Raw genomic sequence first — 19,354 nt, forward strand, 5'->3', positions numbered from 1 at the left:
AATTTCATTAATAAAAGCTGATCGGACCATCATTAAATTAAGTGCCGTCTGTGTAGCTCCGTCTCACAAAAGATATTACCAAAAGTTATGGCAGAAGCGGGAAAAGTTGAATAAAAGTTGCTTCAACAATAAATTCGTATTTTTGGGTGGGATTTTAATGATCTACCTTTTTTTCGTGGGTATATAGGCTTGTGCATAACGCTTGTCGAGCTTAAATAAAACAAACTTTCTTAGAGAATCCATCTCATTGTTTAAAGCCCATTAAAATATACGATATGATATGATATAAATTTCTGTATATATATAATATTATAAATGTAGTCCTGTTGTTGTATTTGTTATTTCAATTGTTTATCTTATTAGCATATATGTATATATATATATGTACATATGTATTTTCAAAAAGATAAATTGCCCTGCATTTTATCTACCTTCAAGTTACATAGAACTTTTGTATAGAAATATATGTTTCATATTATAGAAATTTAGCTGGTATTACCTTCTTTCTCGCTTATTCTCTCACTCCCTCTTTTCATCACTCTGCTACTTCCCTCTCTTACCCTTTTTGAACTTTCTTTCTCTCATTTCGGCAGTCTTCGGCTCTTACTTTCAATGCCTTCTTCACTCTTTCATTTTCTCTCTAAAGTACTTTTACATCGATATTATAGAAATACGTAATATTATTTATCCTTTAGCTTCCCTCTTCCTCTCTCCTTATCTCACTCTCTCTCTCTCTCTCACTACTTTCACTCTCTCCCATTCTACTTCTTCTTCATAACAGCCATACTCATCTATAGATATTGCAGAAATAGGAATTACTTTTACATAGCCTCTTATACCCCATCTCACTTTCGCTTTGCCTCATAATCTCTCTCTCTCTCTCTCTCTCTCTCTCTCTCTCTCACTCACTCAATGTTCTCCCTCTTTCATTTAGGCCACCTTCCATCCTACAGATAAGCCAACAGGAAACAGCATTTCAGAGCTATGCAAGCTGATCTGCTCTGATCCATCTCCAGTTCCAGCTACACAGCTTAGAGGCCACGCCTTAAGTGTGCCACGCCCTCACTGCCTGTTTGTCATCTGGCGTGTGTGACGTCTTCGCCAGGCGAGTGAAAGTGAAAGTTCTGTGCGCCGGTTTTAAAAGGCCAACTCGAGCTGTCGCCGAGTCGGTCAATATCAAAACGATGCTAACAAGTTTCGTAAATACCGAAATCATCAATAAAAACATCTGGAATATATTTAAAGGTATGGCAAATAAAAACCCATTGGCATTGCATCATTTTGTTCAGTGTTTTATTTTGTTTATAATAAACTAATTTTTATATATATAATATTTATATATATGTATATTTATTAATGACTTTTAACTAGTTGTTTTCTTTTTTGTCTGTTTGTATATTTCTGTGTTGTGAAAGAATATTTGATTTAAAACTCTTGTAGAACAAACAAGTCTTGAGTTGAGTTTGATAATTTATTAACTTTACATTGTGATCTGTGCACTGAAGAAGGAGGAGGAGGGAAGGGAGAGCTGGCAAGTATTTAGAGTAAATAAAATTAAGAATAAACAATTCTAAATTCGATTTGAAGACATGTTTGATGAGCTCGAAGGAAAATGCATGCAGCAAACAAGTTTTGCTTGAGTTTGAGTTATTTTTCTTTTTGTTTTGTTAATATCTCGTAAAAGTGTTGGGATTTGTATATATAGTATATATACACATACATGTATATTTTAAAAGTGGTTGACAAGTGCCTTTTGATTCTGTTTTTTGCTGTCTCTAGTTACACAGTGCATTTCATTTCATTTGTTGTTGTTGTTCTAGTTGTTGTCCGAGTGGAAACCTTAGGCTTAATTTTGAGTTTTTCTGGTTGATCGAAATCGAAAATTTGTTTGCGTTATTTATAATCTTTAGTTATTTAAATTTGTTAGTTTAGTTTTGCTATTTTTGCTTTCATTTTAATTAAAATTTAAGTTACATATGTGATTTGTTATTGGGCGCATACATATATACATATATATATATGCATAAATTACGTATAATATATATATTAATATATATATATATATATATTTACATTCATAATTTCTTGTTCGTTCTCTTTGCTCTTTTGTTGTAAATATTTGCACAGAAACAAAATACTATATTAGTTTTCTCTTTTTTTTTCAGTGTATTATTATCCTTTATGTATGAACACAGTATTTAGCAGATCTATGATTTTTGTTTGTTTGTTCTCAACTATCTGTTATAAAGATCACTTGTTCTTTTTCTTTTTTTGCTAAAAATGATTTTAAATGTCTTTTTGTTGTAACTAGCAAAAAAAAAAAAAAAAAAAAAAAATTCAAAACGAGTTAATTTATGAAAGTAAAGAGAAAACATAATCAATTGCTTAAATAAATTCTAACAACACGCTTAAGCTATATATATCTGCATATAATTATATATATATCTGTATATATATATATATAAAATTGTATTGGATTTTACATATGTTTCGTCTGCTGTATAAATAATAAATAATAAAACATTTACAACTATTTTGCAACGCTACGCACGACCTATCAACTATATCAAATTGTATATATAACTCCGTATATAAATATGTCCTTTTGCTAAAAATTATTTCTTGTTTATATTATTATAGTATTAATTAATGTTATCATTAATAATCAATTAATTATATTTAATATTATAGGTATTAATATTATTTGCATCATACTCTCGTTTCGCTCGTATTTTTAGGGCATTAGACTAATTGCATTAAAGTAGTAATAACTGCGGATTATCAACTTGCTAGCGGCGTGTGTGTTGGCGTATGTGTGTGTGTCTTCTGTGTATGTGTGTTAGATAAAGATAATCTGAAGCATATATGCTAGTAATCTATTATCTAATTGTACACACTATATCATAATCATCATGTGTTTCTGTGTATTTCATTATGTACAACTATCTGGATGCTGGCTCTGCTTGCGCTTCGATTTTGGCTCCTTGGGATGCTGCTCGATGGAGGGACGACGCGGATTCCCAAGCGTGACTAAAGCGCTCGCCACGGCCAGCCCGGCCGACTGACCGGCAGGTGCTTGCGGTAGGCCACCTATGGGATAATGAACAGAATAATTTAGTTGATAAGTTAGCACATGATTTGATTGACTGCTGCATTGATTGATTTACATTGTACGTATTAATATTGTGATAATGATAGATTGTATATATAATCAAAATTTTACAAATTTTAGTTTTCAATATGAAAATTAACAAGAGGAAACAACATATCCTACTACATATATATTACAAATTAACAAATATTATATAAATATCGGCTATGCCTTGCTCTCATCTATACTAGTTACACACCCGTGGGCAGCCGGACTAGAAGCGAGAGCACTGCGGCTCGATTGCCATTGCAGGGCTCCAAGGCAATTGGACTGGGACACTCCTGCAAGAGAGAAGCGTTAAATATGCGCACTCTGAATACTCTAACAACTCGCCCACTCACCTTCTTGCGTTTCTTCGACATGTTGGCAATGCCCTCCAGCGTCAGGCTCAAGTCGATTGTGTCGCGTGGCTCAATGTCAACCAAAACCTTAGGGATAGGTAAATTTAATAGATTTGAATTACAGGGTATTTCGGGCTGCGTTACCTGTGAGAATGGTCGACTGGCCATTTGCTCCATTTCGACAAAGAGACGCTGGCGCCGGCGAAACATATCGTACTTCTGCTTGATCTTCCACAGCACGGCGGCCATGAGCAGGAGCAGCAGAAAACAGGATGAGAACGTTATGAAAAATTGCTGTAGATTGAGCTTGGGATACTGTGAGAAGGCAATTTGGATCCAGATCGGCGGCTGGAAGTCATGCACAAAGACATAGAACGTCGTTAGCGAACTGTTGTCGTCGCTCGACTGGCCAAATTGATATTCGGTCTTGGGGAAACGATGCCGGAATGTGGAGCAGTTGATGCCAACCAAAATGAGGCGCTCCGGCATGCCGGCCCGCTTCACCGATATATCCATCTTGGCTGGGACGCTGCACGTGATGGTGAAATCGGCATCGATTTCGGGCTTCGCCGGCGAATTGCGGAAATTGATTTGGGTGAAGTGGCGATCCTCCTTCTTGGACAAGTTGAATGTGAACTGATAGTCGATGGTGAGCTCGTAGTAGCAGGAGCCGCGCAACGGGTCGCCTATATAGTGATTCTGCGAGTCGCACTTCTCGCAATGATCCCCCACAATGCCCTTGGTGTTGCAGTAGCACTTGCCCGTGTCCGGGTGACAGTAGTCGCCCTGGTTGTTGCACTCGCAGCGCTGGCACTCGCCGCCATTGATCGCATTGCCCCAGTAGCCAGTGCGGCATTTCTCGCAGTGTGCACCGATCGTCAGATTGCTGCACGGCTGCTCGCAGTGCTCCTGATCATTGCACGATGAGTGACCGTTGCAATTGCAGCGTGGACAGGACGTAAAGAACCAGTGGTTCAATGCGCATTCCGTTTGATCGTACGGTGACAACGCGCCGCCAACCACGCACTTGCCCAGTCCGGTGTTGGAGCCGTTGTCACACCATCCACACGCCGGATCATCCAAGCACTGCTGGCAGCTATTGTAGTAGCCGCACTGGGCACTGGACAGCGCCGTGGTGCTGCCCGCACTCAGCGCCGTTATTGGCGCCGTACGGCACTTGGACGTAAACGTCGTCCACTCACGGCACTGGCCGTACGGAAAACTCGCCGTATACGCATTGCGATCGACGCAGCGCTGCTCGTTCTGGCACCAGATGCACTCGTCCTCGGTGCAGTTGTGGCAATTCGTCTGCGACGCGCACGTCGGCCGGCACAGGCTGTCGTCGTGCGTGCTGCGATTGTAGGGCGCGCCCGAGGCGGAGATGTGACTGCGACAGCGATTCTGCTCGGCATCCCATTTGCAGGCCGCATTCGACATGCAGGCGCGGCAGCTGTGCAGCTGCTCGCATATGGATTGCACCAGCTTGTCCTCGCTTGGCGGGCAGCTCTCGAGGCGCTTGGCGTTGAGTGGCGGCGCCGCAGTCACCGCCGGCTGGTGGTGTCCATGCTGGCCGTGCTGCGTCGAGGTTGACGAGTCGACGAAGAAGATCGATGCCACCGACGTGGTCTCGCGGCAGCGCTCCTTGCTGCACACTCCGTTCCCGCAATAGGTGCAGCCAAAGGTGGTCGACACGCACGAGTGGCAGCTGCTCAGCTCCTGGCAGCGCAGCACGTGATGCAGGTGCTCCGAGGTCATGGTTATGCGACTCTTCGACGGGCACGCCACATAATCGTAAATGGCCGAGCGCTGCACCCGCATTATGTTGATGCAGCGCATCAGCTGGACATCCCAAATGCACTTGACGCCCGGTCGGGCGCTCGTACACTTCTCCTCCTTGGTGTAGAAGCTGCACTGGCCGGCATCGTAGCGCAGCATATCGTTCAGCATCTGGCCGTTGAAGCCGCCATAGATATACAGCGAATCCTCAAACACCACCGAGCTGTGGCCGAAGCGCGCCAGGTCCGCCTGCAGATGGGCGGGCATTGGATGCATATGCCACGAGTCGCAGTACACGTCGTAGATGAGCAGGTCCTGGCTGTAGCACTTGGCGCCGTAGCTCTGCGAGGTGTCGTTATGCGTGTTGCCGCCAAAGACCATCATCAGGCCCGGATTCACGAAGTTGGCCGTGTGCAGCAGCCGCGCACTGGGCGCCGACGACAGCAGCGTCCAGATGCGCGTCGACGGCTCGTACGCATACAGGCGCGAGCTCAGCACTTGGCTGGCATCGCTCTCCGATACAATGCCGCCATAGACGTACAGCTTCTCGGTCAGCAAATCGTAGGCGGCGCTATGGCCGTAGCCGCCCTTAACCACATAGCCGGAGGTCTGCAGGATCTTCCATTCGCGCGTGCCAAAGTTGAACTCCTGCACCGTGTTGAGGTAGCCGTACTGTGGCGAATGCCCAAATATCACCACCATGTATTGATAGTTGTTCTTGTCTCCATAGCCGGGCACAAGCGTCGCCGTATGGCCCGCCACGTGCAGCGGCCCGCACATCGAGTACGAGCTGTTGCACGGCTCCGTCTTCACCGTAATGTTCTCCCACATCTTGGCCGACACATCGAAGGACCAGAGCTCATTCGTAATACCCTGCGATTTGACGACGCCGCCATACATGAATATCTTATCCCCATACATGACCGTGGAGGCGCCATAGCGCTTCTCGGGCACCGCCGTGCCATTCTCCGGATGCATTGTCTCCCACACATTGCCATTGAAATCGTAGGTGCTCATTAGCTCGCCCCGGCCGTACGATTCGCCGCCAATGATGTGCAGCGTGTCGCGCCAAACGGCGGCGCCATGCGAGGCACTGCCCGCCGGTGCCAGCGAATGCTTCGGGTGAACCGTGCTCCAAACGCCGTGCGCTCGCAGCTGACTGCAATCGTCGCCGCCATAGCCATCATTGCACTCACAGCTACGGAATACGAAATATTACAGTTAGTTTTTATCTGTGCGCCTATTATCGTAATTCATTTTGCACTTACCGCTCCTGCTCTATCCTGCATATGCCGTGGCCACGCGCCTCTGAGCAGTTGTTTGGACAGGCGGCCACATTGCAGGCTTCCCCCCTGTACATGGGATCGCACAGGCAGTCGCCGTCATGGCACGTCCCGTGCCCGGAGCACTCCACGTCTGTGGGCATAAGAGTTTTGTAAATTTAAATGCGAAAGGAAATGAGGAAATGGACAGATAACAAGATTTTTAAACTATTTTCATTGGATATTATATATAGCATAATAAAAAATAATCTTTTATCTAGTATATATATATATATGCCTGTTATAGTGGTGTAGTAGTATAGTACAGCATATTGTGTAGATAATTATAATCCGTCATAGTATAGCAGTATAAAGTAGTAGTAGTAAAGTATTAGTAGTAAAGTAATTTGATGGCAATAAGGAGTAACTAATAGCCTAGTTTACCAGAGTAAAATCTAGGGGAACATACTACTTTAACACATGGTATAGTATAATATAGTGTACTATTATAGCATGCTCTACTATATTAAGAAATTTGATAGCTAGTACAGTATTATGTTTATCACTAAATTTTGTGGTTTAACATTTAGTACTCAATTTATTATTATGACTATTGATATTCACTAATACTTTTATGAGCACATCAGTATTTATATTGTATACACGTACTATACTATATTATCATATCTTACAGTTCTATTTACTTCACTCTCATTTCCTACAATAGCACTATTTCTACCAATGTTTATTTCTAGTTAATTTTAATTTTAAACGTCTTATCTTTAGCATTACGTGATAAACTCTATCAAGTTCAATGTAGAATGCATTCAGTTTTCAGTATCATAAAAGACGATTAGGGAATCACACGGTAATTACTCGATCATTTATAAAATGGGGCAATACCAATGATTCTTAAAAAAACAAAAGAAAAATTAAATAACAATCTATTTATATAGTTGGTGAACGTTGACCTAAATATTGACTTTCTAAAATTATAAATTAAATATAATTTAAAATACAATCACAATAATGTTAGTTTGTTCTTAATTCTTTAGAAACTATTAATCTAATCATTATTACACTAGCTCTATGTAGACCTTACGTAATATAAACAAAACTTGTATCTCCGAAGGTTCTGTGATTTCATTGGGAATTCTCTAAATTCCTTTCGACTCGCAATACCTTTCAGTCAGACTTACCATCGTTATCCGTTGGACAGCCGTTCACTTTGTATGTCAGATAGAACCCAGACATATTGTATGCATCATCGCTGAAGAAATGAAGTAGAGCTGTGCCCGATCGCGCGATGACTTGCGGTACTCGGCGTATGGAAAAGTTGCCCCGATACATGAGGCCACTGGAGAGAAGAGAGTGAGAGATTAGTCAGACGCTACAGTTTCGTTAAGCGATTTGATGGACTCACCTGAAGACCGCAAGTAGGGGCGAATCGACGCTATCACCATCGTATATATACAAATGATCCCAGCCGCATTCCGTGGCGAACTCGCGCAGATTTATGCGTATATTGGAGGGACGCGACGGATTCGGGTTGTGGCGTCGACCCCAATGCGGATGATGTGCATCAATTAGCCAGCTGCACTTGACGCTCACCGAATAGTTGCCCCAGCCATCGTGTATGGTCCCCATGGAATGGTACATGCTATAAAATAATTGCAAATACAAACATGAGAGAGTGTTTGAGGTAAGTAAGAGAAAATTTAGAGACTGCAACTCTCGGAGCATCTAAGCGTAATAGTTACTCTATAAGACTTACGAGAGTTCAAATCTAGAGTTTTAATTATTTTACAGTTATTGGGTAATGATTGAGTGTATTTCTAAAGTAGACTCTGTAATCAGTTATTAAAAAATAAATATATATTTTCATACCGACTTTTAAGTTTGTACAGAAATTTTTGCTCTGTAAACAGGTTTCACATATATAAAGTTTTTATATTTTATATCTCTGTAAGTTATACTAGACTCCACATTCAAATTTTAAATTAATCTAAGTTACGTTTATAGTTCTCGCGATATAATTGTGTAGAGTTCTTGAAGAATACAAACTCTGAACCAGATATATGTTCAAGGTATTATTCTCCATCTATGCTTACATTTTTAGTACCGCCAAACAAGGTATTAAGTTTGTAACTCTTAAAGCTCTTGAATTATACCGAAGTCAATGGAACGAGTAGTAGATACTATGTAAACAAATAGTCTGTGTACTCTTATCTTTATTATAGCCAGACCTTCAAGTATAAGATATCTTTTTCCTATATATCGATAACAGAAATAAGTTCTAGCTAATCAAATATCAATCTCAATTTATCTTTGGAGAACCCACAAACCAAGTTAACTCCTTAACGATCCCAACTTATAATTGAGTATTGTGTATTTCCTAACTGGATGAAACTGTAGCTTTAAAAGTAAATATGGAATATCGATATATATCGCTTACTAAGCATAAGCACTGACCAGAGAGCATGTACTACATGTCTAGTCTATGTGTTCTCTAGTCAGTGGCATAAGCCTAAATATATATTCGATTGCTTAGGCTTGATTTCCATACATTGTCTACGAATCAATAGGCTCGCTATGTACATACTTTCAAAGAGGCATTAAAATGAAATAAATCGAATTTGGATGGCACTCGACTGTCGATTCGAGGCTCACAATTACATATGTAAATTGTGGCCAGATGACGTGAGCTCGATCTGTGATTCCCTGTCGCCTTCTCTCTCTCTCTCTCTCTCTCTCTCTCTCTCTCTCTCTCTCTATCTCTCTCTCTCGTCTTGTGTCGACCGACTCGTCTCTTGACTCTTTCAAGATAATTGAATTTGCGAGGCAACGCAAATGCAAGCTTCATTCAATTGATGCACACAATGAGAGACTGTGTGGCAAGTGGCATGTGGCATGAGAAGCGAGCCAGAAGCACCGCAACTGCCGCAACGCTCTTTGTTATTGTTATTATAGTAAAACCGTCCAGCTGTCCAACTGTCTCGCTGTCTAGCTGTCCAGCTGTCCGGCTGTCTGTCTACGCGTCCATCATATCCGTTTAAAAATAACTGCTTTCTTTTCATTTGCCAACAGAGAGACACAAGATGTGCTTATTACATTGCCGTTGTGCATTTTCTCAACTTGAAAACAATTAACTGAGCCAAGTAAAATGTATATATAGAGTATATATAGCTGATGTCTTGATAGTAAGCCTCCTGCCTCTATCATGGCCCGTCTGTTTACTTCACAAGTGTTTTCTAAACTTTAAACATTCAGACCCAATAGATTGCAATAATCAAGACATAGTTCAGAAACAGCAGAAAGTCAGTCAAAAATTACACATTTATAAATATATATTTATATATACAGATCTCTATGTATGTAATAATGGCCAAGTCAGGCTTAAGCAGCGCATAGAATGTTTTATTAGAATTGTTAATGCGCATTTCCATGGACACTCACGTCATGCTCGAAAGTTTTTAATATGAACTTCAACAATATAAACAAACAAAAACGCTGCAATCGGGCATGACTGACTGCGGAATACTCGTTAAGTTAACTCAAATATAAATATTATTTAAAATTAGTATTAATTGTAGGGTCAGTGATGCAATGCTAGTCCCAAAAACATGCGGACTTCGATGCGTTTCCGATTTGCCATGCTCTCAATAACTGTAAAAGGTATACGTAGTACGCTTTTCGGAGCTAATATTTGTATTTTTATATGTTCTACCCAGCTATAAGTTCTAATCCAGCTTCTATAGCACCATAAATAATAGAGCTAGAGGATGTTTGTATGTGATAATTCGTAGTACTTTATCAGAAGGGGATACACACGACTATACATATGTATATACCCTATACATACGGAATATGTATGGAATTTATACTAATGATTTGAAGTGCCATGCTTAAAGGTCGCGAATTGATTTCCTTTCAAATGCAGAGGCAACTGTATAGATAAGCACTGTACAAAACCAATATACTCTCTTCACTTCATGGATGAGTGTAATTAATCAGTTTTGGTTAGTACTTATTATTGCCTTTACTGTCAACGGTGAAAGTGTTGCTGCAAATTTACATATTTTTATACCCTGAACCCATTGAAAATGGGAAATCAGGGTATAATGGTTTTGTGAAAAGTATGTAACAGGCAGAAGGAATCATCGCAGACCCCATAAAGTATATATATTCTTGATCAGGACGACGAGCTGAGTCGATATAGCCCTGTCCGTCTGTCCGTCCGTCCGTCCGTCCGTCCGTCCGTCCGTCCGTCCGTATGAGCAAAAGGATCTCAGAAGATATAAGAGCTAGAGAGCTGAAATTTGGCATGCATACTCGTGTATATCATAGGCAGTACAAGTTTATCATATTTTTTCGATAACTCATCCGATAACTTTTTTTATCGAGAATAATCGAAAAATCGACATTGTTTTTTCGGCCTAATTTGAATACTTTTAGACCTTGAGACTTCAAATTTGCGTTGTATATAAAGTTAATGGACATGCAGATTTTGTAATTTACAGATTTTGGATACCACGCCCCCTTCGCCCCAAATTTGTAAAAAACGTATTTCAAGTACTAGAGACTTGTGCTTTGGAATGTACATACATTTTAGCTATATGATCATGTTCTGAAAGTTTCATTGAGATAGTCTCACTACAACAGATATTATTTAACTAATAAATTCCCATAATATTGCCCACACTGCAGCGCAGCCCAAGCGCAGTCGCTGCTTACTGCGCAGTTAGCAGAGCGCAGGCTTATGCGTGCGTGTGGATGCATGTGTATGTATGTGTGCATAAAAGAAGTGCAGAATGATTAGAATATCAGCTTAGAGGGTTCAGGGTATCTCCTAGTCGAGCAGTCTCGACTAGAGCTTTCTTACTTGTTAATTATATTTTATTTTATTATCGTATATGAAGAGAAGCATTGAACTTTTTGAAAAATCGTGCCTTAATATACATACGTAAATTAATCAGTTCTAATTTTGTTTTGTTTCAATTTGTTTCAATATTATGCACATGGCTTTATCGATAAATATCGTTTTGTATTTCTATATTAGTGATAATTATTGATTGTGCATCTATATATTTTTCAAAAGTCGATGTTTCTCTTGGACAATATTTGCATATTAAAATAAATTCAACCTTTCCTTATATCAGTGTTGCTTGGTAGCGGTTATAAATGTATTCTCTATATTTTTATTATACAGTTATTAGTCTACTGTATGGTAATGCTATATTATGATATGATATGGTGTTCTAGTCCGCTCGCTTTCACATTTTATCTAGCTAGCTGCCATAAAAGCCAACAACTGTATCAGGTTTCAGCTACAAAATTAACGAACGAAAAACCAGAGCAAAGTGCATAATGGGTAAAATAAATAGATGCTCTAACTAGCTTTCGCATTGTATGTGCTTGTAATTCACAACTAATTAAAGTCCAAGTTTTTTTTTGCAATAGAAACAATTAAGAAAGCTCTAGGACTGGGTGTGGCTCACTAGGGGATACCCGGAATACGAGAATCGATCTACAATCTGCAACTATCGATTACTATCGGAAATAGGATGACTATTCAGAGCTTCTAATAAATATGGGCACAAAGGGTTTTGTAATACCCATAATATTTGAGCTTAAGACGTATCGACATAGTCGAATTCTTGTTTTGGTCAGGCTATAAACTAGATTAGAAGTCTTAAATATGATAAGAAAGTTAAGAACTGATTGTTCAGTATGTAGATCGAAGGTGAATGCATAATTAACTAGATTAACCCATTTCTTGAGAATACTATATTTGCTTTATAAATTTTCTATAAGAAGTTTAGATTAAACTGTATGAAGGATAACCAACAGCCGCTAGTGAAGAATTTAAAAGCAACTTTCTTAATATGGATTATGGATCATAGTTTCCAAGTTTAGATTTAGCAAGCTGCATATGGCAAACAGCTCGAAGAAGAGAATCTGCCCAAATGTAGAAGAAGAATTGTCTGCCTGAATACTAAACAAATACGAGCTTATATAGCACAGAATGAAATGGAGAGAAGAGGAGTAAGAGAGGTAGAGGGATAGATAGAGAGACAGGTGCGCTGACGCGCTGATGGGGCAAAACGCAAACGTGATAACGCCTTTCGCTGTTGATAAGCTTGGCCGAATTGAGGCTATGCCGTATCAGCTGTAAATCACAAAACTATATATATAGAAGCTATTCATGTATGTGTTAAGTGTAGCTATGCGTGTGTCGGTGTCTTTTGCATTCATATCGTAACAATGGCAATCGGTCAATGGAGACGACAACAACAACAAAAGAAGCAAATAAAACAGAGCAAATGGCGACAGTTAGATAGAAGCCAGAGAGCACTCCAGAAAGTAGCAACCCGACTACGTAATGCTCTACTTTTACAACTTAATACATGCACACATACAAATCTATAGCTAATCTTTAATCGCTGCTTTACATAAGCATATACCAAGTCTGTAGATGCTTCAGTGCATTTTGTAGACACAAAAAATGATGACACACTTTAATACCCTGTATATAAGTTTACCTATATACTAACAAAGCTAACTGTTGTGTACTTAACACGGCTGTCAAGATACAGAGCGCCCTTATCGAGCGCACTCTGTGCAAATACCCGTTATTATGAAACATAAACAAACTGTCTTATGAGCTTTATGAACTTTTTTCCTCTCTGATTAGAATAAAAGTTGATTTGTGCTTGTGAGTTCGCAGTCGCAGCTGAAGAAGGCGAAGAAGAAGAAGTAATGGACGAAGACAGGCTCAAAGCCAAGAGTCAGGTAATTAAGGCATGCACTCTGATTGGAAATGGTTGAGGAAGACGACAGACGTGCGCAAGACAGAGACAGCGAGACAGTGGGAAAGAACGAGCGCGTCAGAAATGGGCGTAAGCGCGTAGAAAGCACACAGTTTAACGTAAAGAATGAAATGAGAAAGGCGAAGCAAGCAACAACAACTGCGAGTAATAAGTGCGAGTACGACACTAGCAAATACCCTACACATTGACTGTGCTTGTTAAAGGTTTCGTTCTCAAATGAAATGGCAATTTTTCTATAAAATATATATAGGGCTCTATAATTTTATAAAATCTATAGCCACTGCAGATGTCTTGCCTTTTCACGATAGCCCGGTGCAACACTATGCATATTTAACAAGTCCAGCAGCCTCACCAACTGCTTATAGCATATCAAACGACTCCTTCATACGTCAGCGAGCAGGGTATGTGAGAGAAAAGAAAAAGAGAGCTGGAGACAACAAAGTGGAACCCGTCTAACGAGAATGGGCAGCTCAAAAAACTAAACCGTTGGTTGACACAAATCGGTCGCAAAAAAAAAAAAAATAAATAAATAAATAAATAAATATAGAGTGCAAAAGCTGATTGAATAATACATTTTTAACGTTCATTTTGTCTAATGTTGTTGTTGTTGTCGCAGTGAATCATGCGGCGACAACGATAACTGCACCAAACCAAAAGAGTGAGCGAGATGAGGAGGGAGAGGGAGAGAGAGAGAACGGGGTTGTGGGAGAGAGAATGCTTCAATACTAACCGTACTTTGCCGCCACAGAACTGGCAGGCAGGTCCCTGCCAGCCATCGGCACAAATGCACTGTCCATCGAGGCACTGACCATCGTTCTGGCAAGGATTCGTGGTGCAGTTGTAGGCGCTGGCGCTATGTAAGCCACTGAAGCAGCCATGGAACAGCAGCAGCGAGAGCAGCAGCAAACATTTTCGCCTATATTTCGCGTTAAATGTGGGCGTGTGTGTGCTGTCGCAGCCTGAGCTCTGATGATGATGCAGATGTTGTTGTTGTGGATGATGTTGTTGTTGTTGTTCTTCTTCTTCGTATTGTTGTTGTTGCTGTTGCGTGTTTATATCGTAGACTCTGGTGCTGTTGTTGTTGAGTGTGGAGCAAAATGTTGTGGAAGACGAACGTTGTTTGGTTTGTTGCTTTGATAGTATGTTGGCGGATGAGAGCTTATGCTTATTTTCCGCATGCTCCACCAAGCACATTTTTCACTTTTGCTGTTTAGCTTTTTTTTGCTTTTGCAATTTGTATTGAATTTTCACACACACGAATGCGACTTTTTTGATTTTCGCAGCGCTCGCATTGTGAACTGCACAAGTTCTTGCACAATTGCAAATATAATGCCAAAACGAAACACCAAATGCGCAGCACTTATCAAACACCAAAAAGGAACACACAAAATTGCACAACCTGATGGGCAAATATGTAAAGGAAAACAGTTGTATTAACTACTCTGAGCAAAAACAATATGTACTAGTCGATAGTGCTGTAAGAGTTATCGACGACTCAATGTGGCGGCTAGTCGATGCCAATTATTCGCACAAATGTGCGTCACTTACAACACTTTAAATTCCGATACGCACAATCGGTAAATTGAAACAAGATTAACTACTGGTGAATTTAATGAATCTATTAACAAATTGTTCAACAATGCTTTGCAAATTTTTCTTTTTGAGAGTTTAAATAGTAAACAGTTTTATTAAGTTAATATATATATTACAAGCACTTACAATCCACAATTATCGATTCCATCTATGTAGCCCTCGATTTCAGTTTGAATGAATGCATTCTTAGAATGCAAATTGCAATTTATGCTTATAACTCACATCAATATTTTGTACCAGAATGCTACTAAAATTCACAAGCAGCTCAATATTTTATACAAATGTAAATTTATTGAATTTTAAAGTAAAATGTAATATTTTTTGAATTGGATGCCATGTAAGTAACTCACTGCACCTACAAGCGAATCAACCGATGTGAGAACCGGTTCGTACACATTTCGTTCGGTTAGTGCAGCCCTCGCGTGCGTTAGAAACGCAGGCGAAAAGTTCAACCCGTTAGACCTGCATTGCTCTTGTGTTAAATTAATGTAATTTTCTGACTGAAAGAAGCATTTATTTTAAAAGAATACGAGAAAATGCTATGCTGTGAGATGAAATCAAAATGAAATGGTTACTGACCGCCCATTCTAACGGACTATTTAGAGTGAGGTAAAAAATCAATACGCTCGAAATGAACAAACACCGCAATGAGCGTACACAAAAGCGCGTAAATTCCGTTAGTTTGACAGTTACAGTTGCGGTTTCAGTGATAAGAATTTGAGGATGCATGGCGCATGCGCGCTCTTCTTCGCTCAGCTCAGCGTCGAGCTGGCTTTCCCACTATATTCCTGCAGAGCTGGTGCGTTCGGGCAGTCGATGTTCTGAACTCGAGGTGCACGGTGCCCGCTGTTAATTGCTAACGGTTATTCGCGTCTGTGCCGCTGCATGTGCGTGCCAGTGAGTGAGTGTGTGCGTGCGTGTGTGTGTGTGCGAGCGAATGACTGAGTAAGTGAGTGTGTGTGCGTGCGTGCCAGTGTGTAAAAAAAAAACGAGAAAAACAGCCATTTATAGAACATTAGCTTTAACGATTGCCAAAAACACAAAAACTGAAGTGCTGCAAAACGATAATTAGATTTGCAATAAAGAAAGCAGGAAGAAGAAGAATCACAGCAGCCGCGCTCGCAGTCGTCGCTGCCGTCGCCGTCGCCGTCGCCGTCGCCGTCGCAGGTGAGTTGTGGAATTTTTGTTACAATGCAGCTTTGTGGATTTTGGGTGGTGGATTTGCCCGCTGGCACAGACAGACAGAAACAGAGCCGAATGTCTATACATGCGAGGCGGGTGTGTTGCTGCTGTTGCTGTGCTTGTTGTTGTTGTTGTCGTCGCTGCTGTTGATTACGTTGACTACTTAACGTATTTTGTTCACTCCACTCTACACGATTTCATTCGCAATTATCATAGTTTTGTTGCAATAGAAATTGTAGGCACTTTTTTTCGATTAATCCGCGCAATCGATTGGCATTGGATTCTTTTACATTTCATATGCGTTATTGAACACACGAGCCTCAAGGGGGCGTCCCACACACGACAACAGCAAAAGCAACAACAGCAAAAATGGCTGCAATTTTAATGTGTGCCGTTAGCTCGCATTTTTGGTTGCGAAAAAAAAGAAAACACACACACACACTAACACTAAGGCATCATTTAGCGTGCAGTCAGTGGGAGCTGCCAACTGCTAATTTGCATATGTGTATGTACACACACACACAGGCACACGCACGTTGCGTCCGGCAATTTCTCATTTTGCATAATTTCAATGACGGCGCTGCTGGCGCTGCTGCAGTCGCCGATAGCGCCAACGCTAGCGTTTACGTCTACGTCCACGTCAACGCCAACGCATGGCCGCCATTGCTTGCTCTTGATCCGCTTTTTTTTCCGCGTTCTCTTTGAGAAATTATTTTTAAATTTGTTGCGTTGTTCTTTCTGTTGTTGTTGTTGTTGTTGTTGGCGGCTCTGAAGGCCGTTACATTTGTTTTATTTATTTTCTATGTTGCTTGCGCCGCTGCTGTTATTGTTGTTGCTGTTGTCTTTGTTTATTTCTTCTTCTTTTTTTTTTTTTTCTTTTTTTTTTTTTTTGCATTATATAATTTCAGTTGCGTTGCGAGGCGACGCGTCGCTGTTTGGCGGTTTCTGCGGCAAGTTCAAGTGCAATTTGTATATGTGTTCAAGTGTCCGTGTGTGTGTGTGTGTGGGCGAGGTGAGGCGGCGCTTTTGACGCCCCCTTGCGGTTGGAGGCAAATGTTTTGCCAATAGTTTTGCCAATGGCAATAAGCGATTGTTGTTGTTGGATATTTTGGTTATTTTTGCATAGCTTGGCCAACAACAACAACCAACATTGGACAGAAAAGTTGTTTATATTAATGTAAAGAGGTTTTTGCGCGACTATATAATTCCCTCGGCATATCTCGGCATATTGTGAATTGTTGTTAGATTTTAGATAGGGTACTGCTTAGTCGCTTAAGATTTACTTGTTAATTAATTTGTAAAGAATATAGTAGAGAATTAGAAATTAGATTTTTTTCTTGTCTTCCGTTTGAACGCATTACAGATACAGTTTTTTCTATGAATATAAAATCTGGTAATTCTTAGTCGTGACTTAACTACTTTTTATTGGCCATTAAACATAAATTTCAATAATATATGTATGTATTGGAAAATCCAATTTTTGCAATATATAAATAATTTCTAATTTACAAATTTGGAGTAGAGTATTACACAGTCGGTTATGACCTATTTCGTTAAATTTATATTTTATATAACTTCTTCATTTCAGGCTTTACAGACTATGCTATAGTCAATCACACCCCACATATACAAATGTGAAGAATTTTTCACTTCTATTTTGACTTTGATAATCTGCTATAAATTTCAGATAGTTGTCGACTCTCATACAGCTATTAGACGTAATAGAGTACAGGGTATCACTGGGCGTATGCACGCAACAACAATAAACTCCAATTACGTTCATTCGTGTGTGTGAATCTGTGTGTGTTGTTAGCGCCGCTGAGGCGCACAATTTTCCAACTTGCGGCATTGGAACATGAAACGGGGGTTGAGTTTTGGTTTTGGTTAAAGTAGAAACAAATTATACGATGCCGCCCTCGCCCCTCATCCAGCTTCGGCTGTTTCACAAAAAAACCCCGCACAAAGTCAATAAACAAGAGCCAGCAACAACAGCAGCAACAACAACAACAACAATAGCAACAACACTCTGTCAGCTTTTATATTTCCCAGTAGAACGTATTTAACCTACCCGACAAACAGACACAGAGCTGAAAGCCTCCGCCTCCGCAGCGAGCAGCCCAGCCCCAGCAGGAACAAAGGACGTTCTCCTCTCGCTTCCGCTCGCATTCTTCTCCTTATTTGCCAGAGTTCTTTTGCTTTGCTGTCATTTATTTCGTCATTTATGCAAAACTTTATTGCTTTCTCTTGTCTTGAGGGCAGTGGTTGTTGTTGTTGCTGTTGTTATTGTTGTAATTTTATATATTTTCTTTCTTTTTGTTTTATTTAACTTTTTTTTTGGCAGCTGAGTCATTTGGCCATTGGCCAGTTGCAGCTTCAAGTGCGACAACTGAAATGCATTTGCTTTCTGCAGGGAAAGTTTTCTTGGAATCACTGCCTAGACTTTGACCCCTTTGTAGCGCCCTCTGTTGCTCGTTTGCTGCACTACAGCTGCTGCATTCCACAATTTCTCAATGCTTTCGATTCGCATAACTTTAAAGCGGAGTCGTTCGCTTTGGTGAGTTTTCATTTGGAAATGTTTTTCGTATTGTTCATTGGCGTGTGGCTAATGAAAGGTCAGAAAGGAACAACTTCAGACTAACAACATGAAACAAGAACTAACTGTAAGCGTACCTCAAGCGTATTGCAAATTAGCACTTGCGGCCGTCCTTAGACCGACTCGGCTGCGCTTTGAACTCCTTTGAGTCGACAGAAGCAACAACAACAGAGTAAAAGTTAAGATAATTATGCACAAAGGCGCAACTTGAGACCAAAAGCGAGACGAGAAAGAAAGAGAGCGCGCAGTAGGCAGTGGGAGCGTGGACTGAAGTGTGAGCGAGACAGCGCAAGAGTTAGATTCTTGTCGAGGTGCCTGGCATCTAGGAATTCTGTGGTCGCATGCAATCAACAACAACAACAACGCACACGAAATGCTCTGCAAAAATGTTTGCTGTTGCTGTTGTTGTTGTTGCCTGAGCCTTTGCCTCATGTTTTGTTATGCATGGCTGCATTTTCATTACGCAGCGTTGAACTAGTTTAGAGCAGCTCAAGGACACGGCTCGACATGCCTCGCTTGACATGTTGTCATCAAGCACAACAACAGCAACGACAACAACAACAGCAGCAACGGGCGTTAGCATTAAGTACTGCATTAATCAAAAATCTGGACACGTTATGAAAAGT

General features: G+C 40.5%; 2 protein-coding genes across 4 annotated transcripts in view; one reads left to right on the top strand and one right to left on the bottom strand.

The window, feature by feature from the left end:
• Positions 1-1,271: 1,271 nt before the first annotated feature.
• On the bottom strand, positions 1,272-14,859 carry dsd (attractin-like protein dsd). Its single transcript, XM_018007698.2, has 8 exons — positions 14,091-14,859; positions 7,954-8,190; positions 7,730-7,887; positions 6,537-6,684; positions 3,637-6,466; positions 3,493-3,579; positions 3,351-3,432; positions 1,272-3,090 (listed from the first exon to the last, which is right to left on the bottom strand). The coding sequence occupies exons 1-8, from the start codon at positions 14,552-14,554 to the stop codon at positions 2,933-2,935; spliced, it is 4,164 nt and encodes a 1,387-aa protein (XP_017863187.2). The 5' UTR covers positions 14,555-14,859; the 3' UTR covers positions 1,272-2,932.
• A 506-nt stretch (positions 14,860-15,365) lies between these two features.
• Positions 15,366-19,354, top strand: part of Tusp (WD40 superfamily protein Tusp) — a 39,875-nt gene continuing 35,886 nt past the window's right edge. For all 3 annotated transcript variants that reach the window (XM_018007667.2, XM_018007674.2, XM_089476538.1), the window contains exon 1: positions 15,366-16,120. The gene's annotated coding sequence lies outside the window, so the exon portion shown is untranslated. The remainder of the gene's footprint in view (positions 16,121-19,354) is intronic.

Source organism: Drosophila arizonae, chromosome 2, assembly GCF_054131065.1.
Source record: "Drosophila arizonae isolate 15081-1271.41 chromosome 2, UAZ_ARI_1.0, whole genome shotgun sequence".
In the NCBI taxonomy this organism is placed as follows: domain Eukaryota; kingdom Metazoa; phylum Arthropoda; class Insecta; order Diptera; family Drosophilidae; genus Drosophila; species Drosophila arizonae.

What these genes read in the sequence shown, in the direction of transcription:
- dsd (XM_018007698.2), bottom strand. Translation starts at nt 14,554, where the DNA reads ATGTGCTTGGTGGAGCATGCGGAAAATAAGCATAAGCTCTCATCCGCC. An exon ending in TTCTGTGGCGGCAAAGTACG is followed by an intron (nt 8,191 to 14,090) that starts GTTAGTATTGAA and finishes ATTATTTTATAG; the next exon opens with CATGTACCATTCCATGGGGA. An exon ending in TGTCGAAGAAACGCAAGAAG is followed by an intron (nt 3,433 to 3,492) that starts GTGAGTGGGCGA and finishes TCTCTCTTGCAG; the next exon opens with GAGTGTCCCAGTCCAATTGC.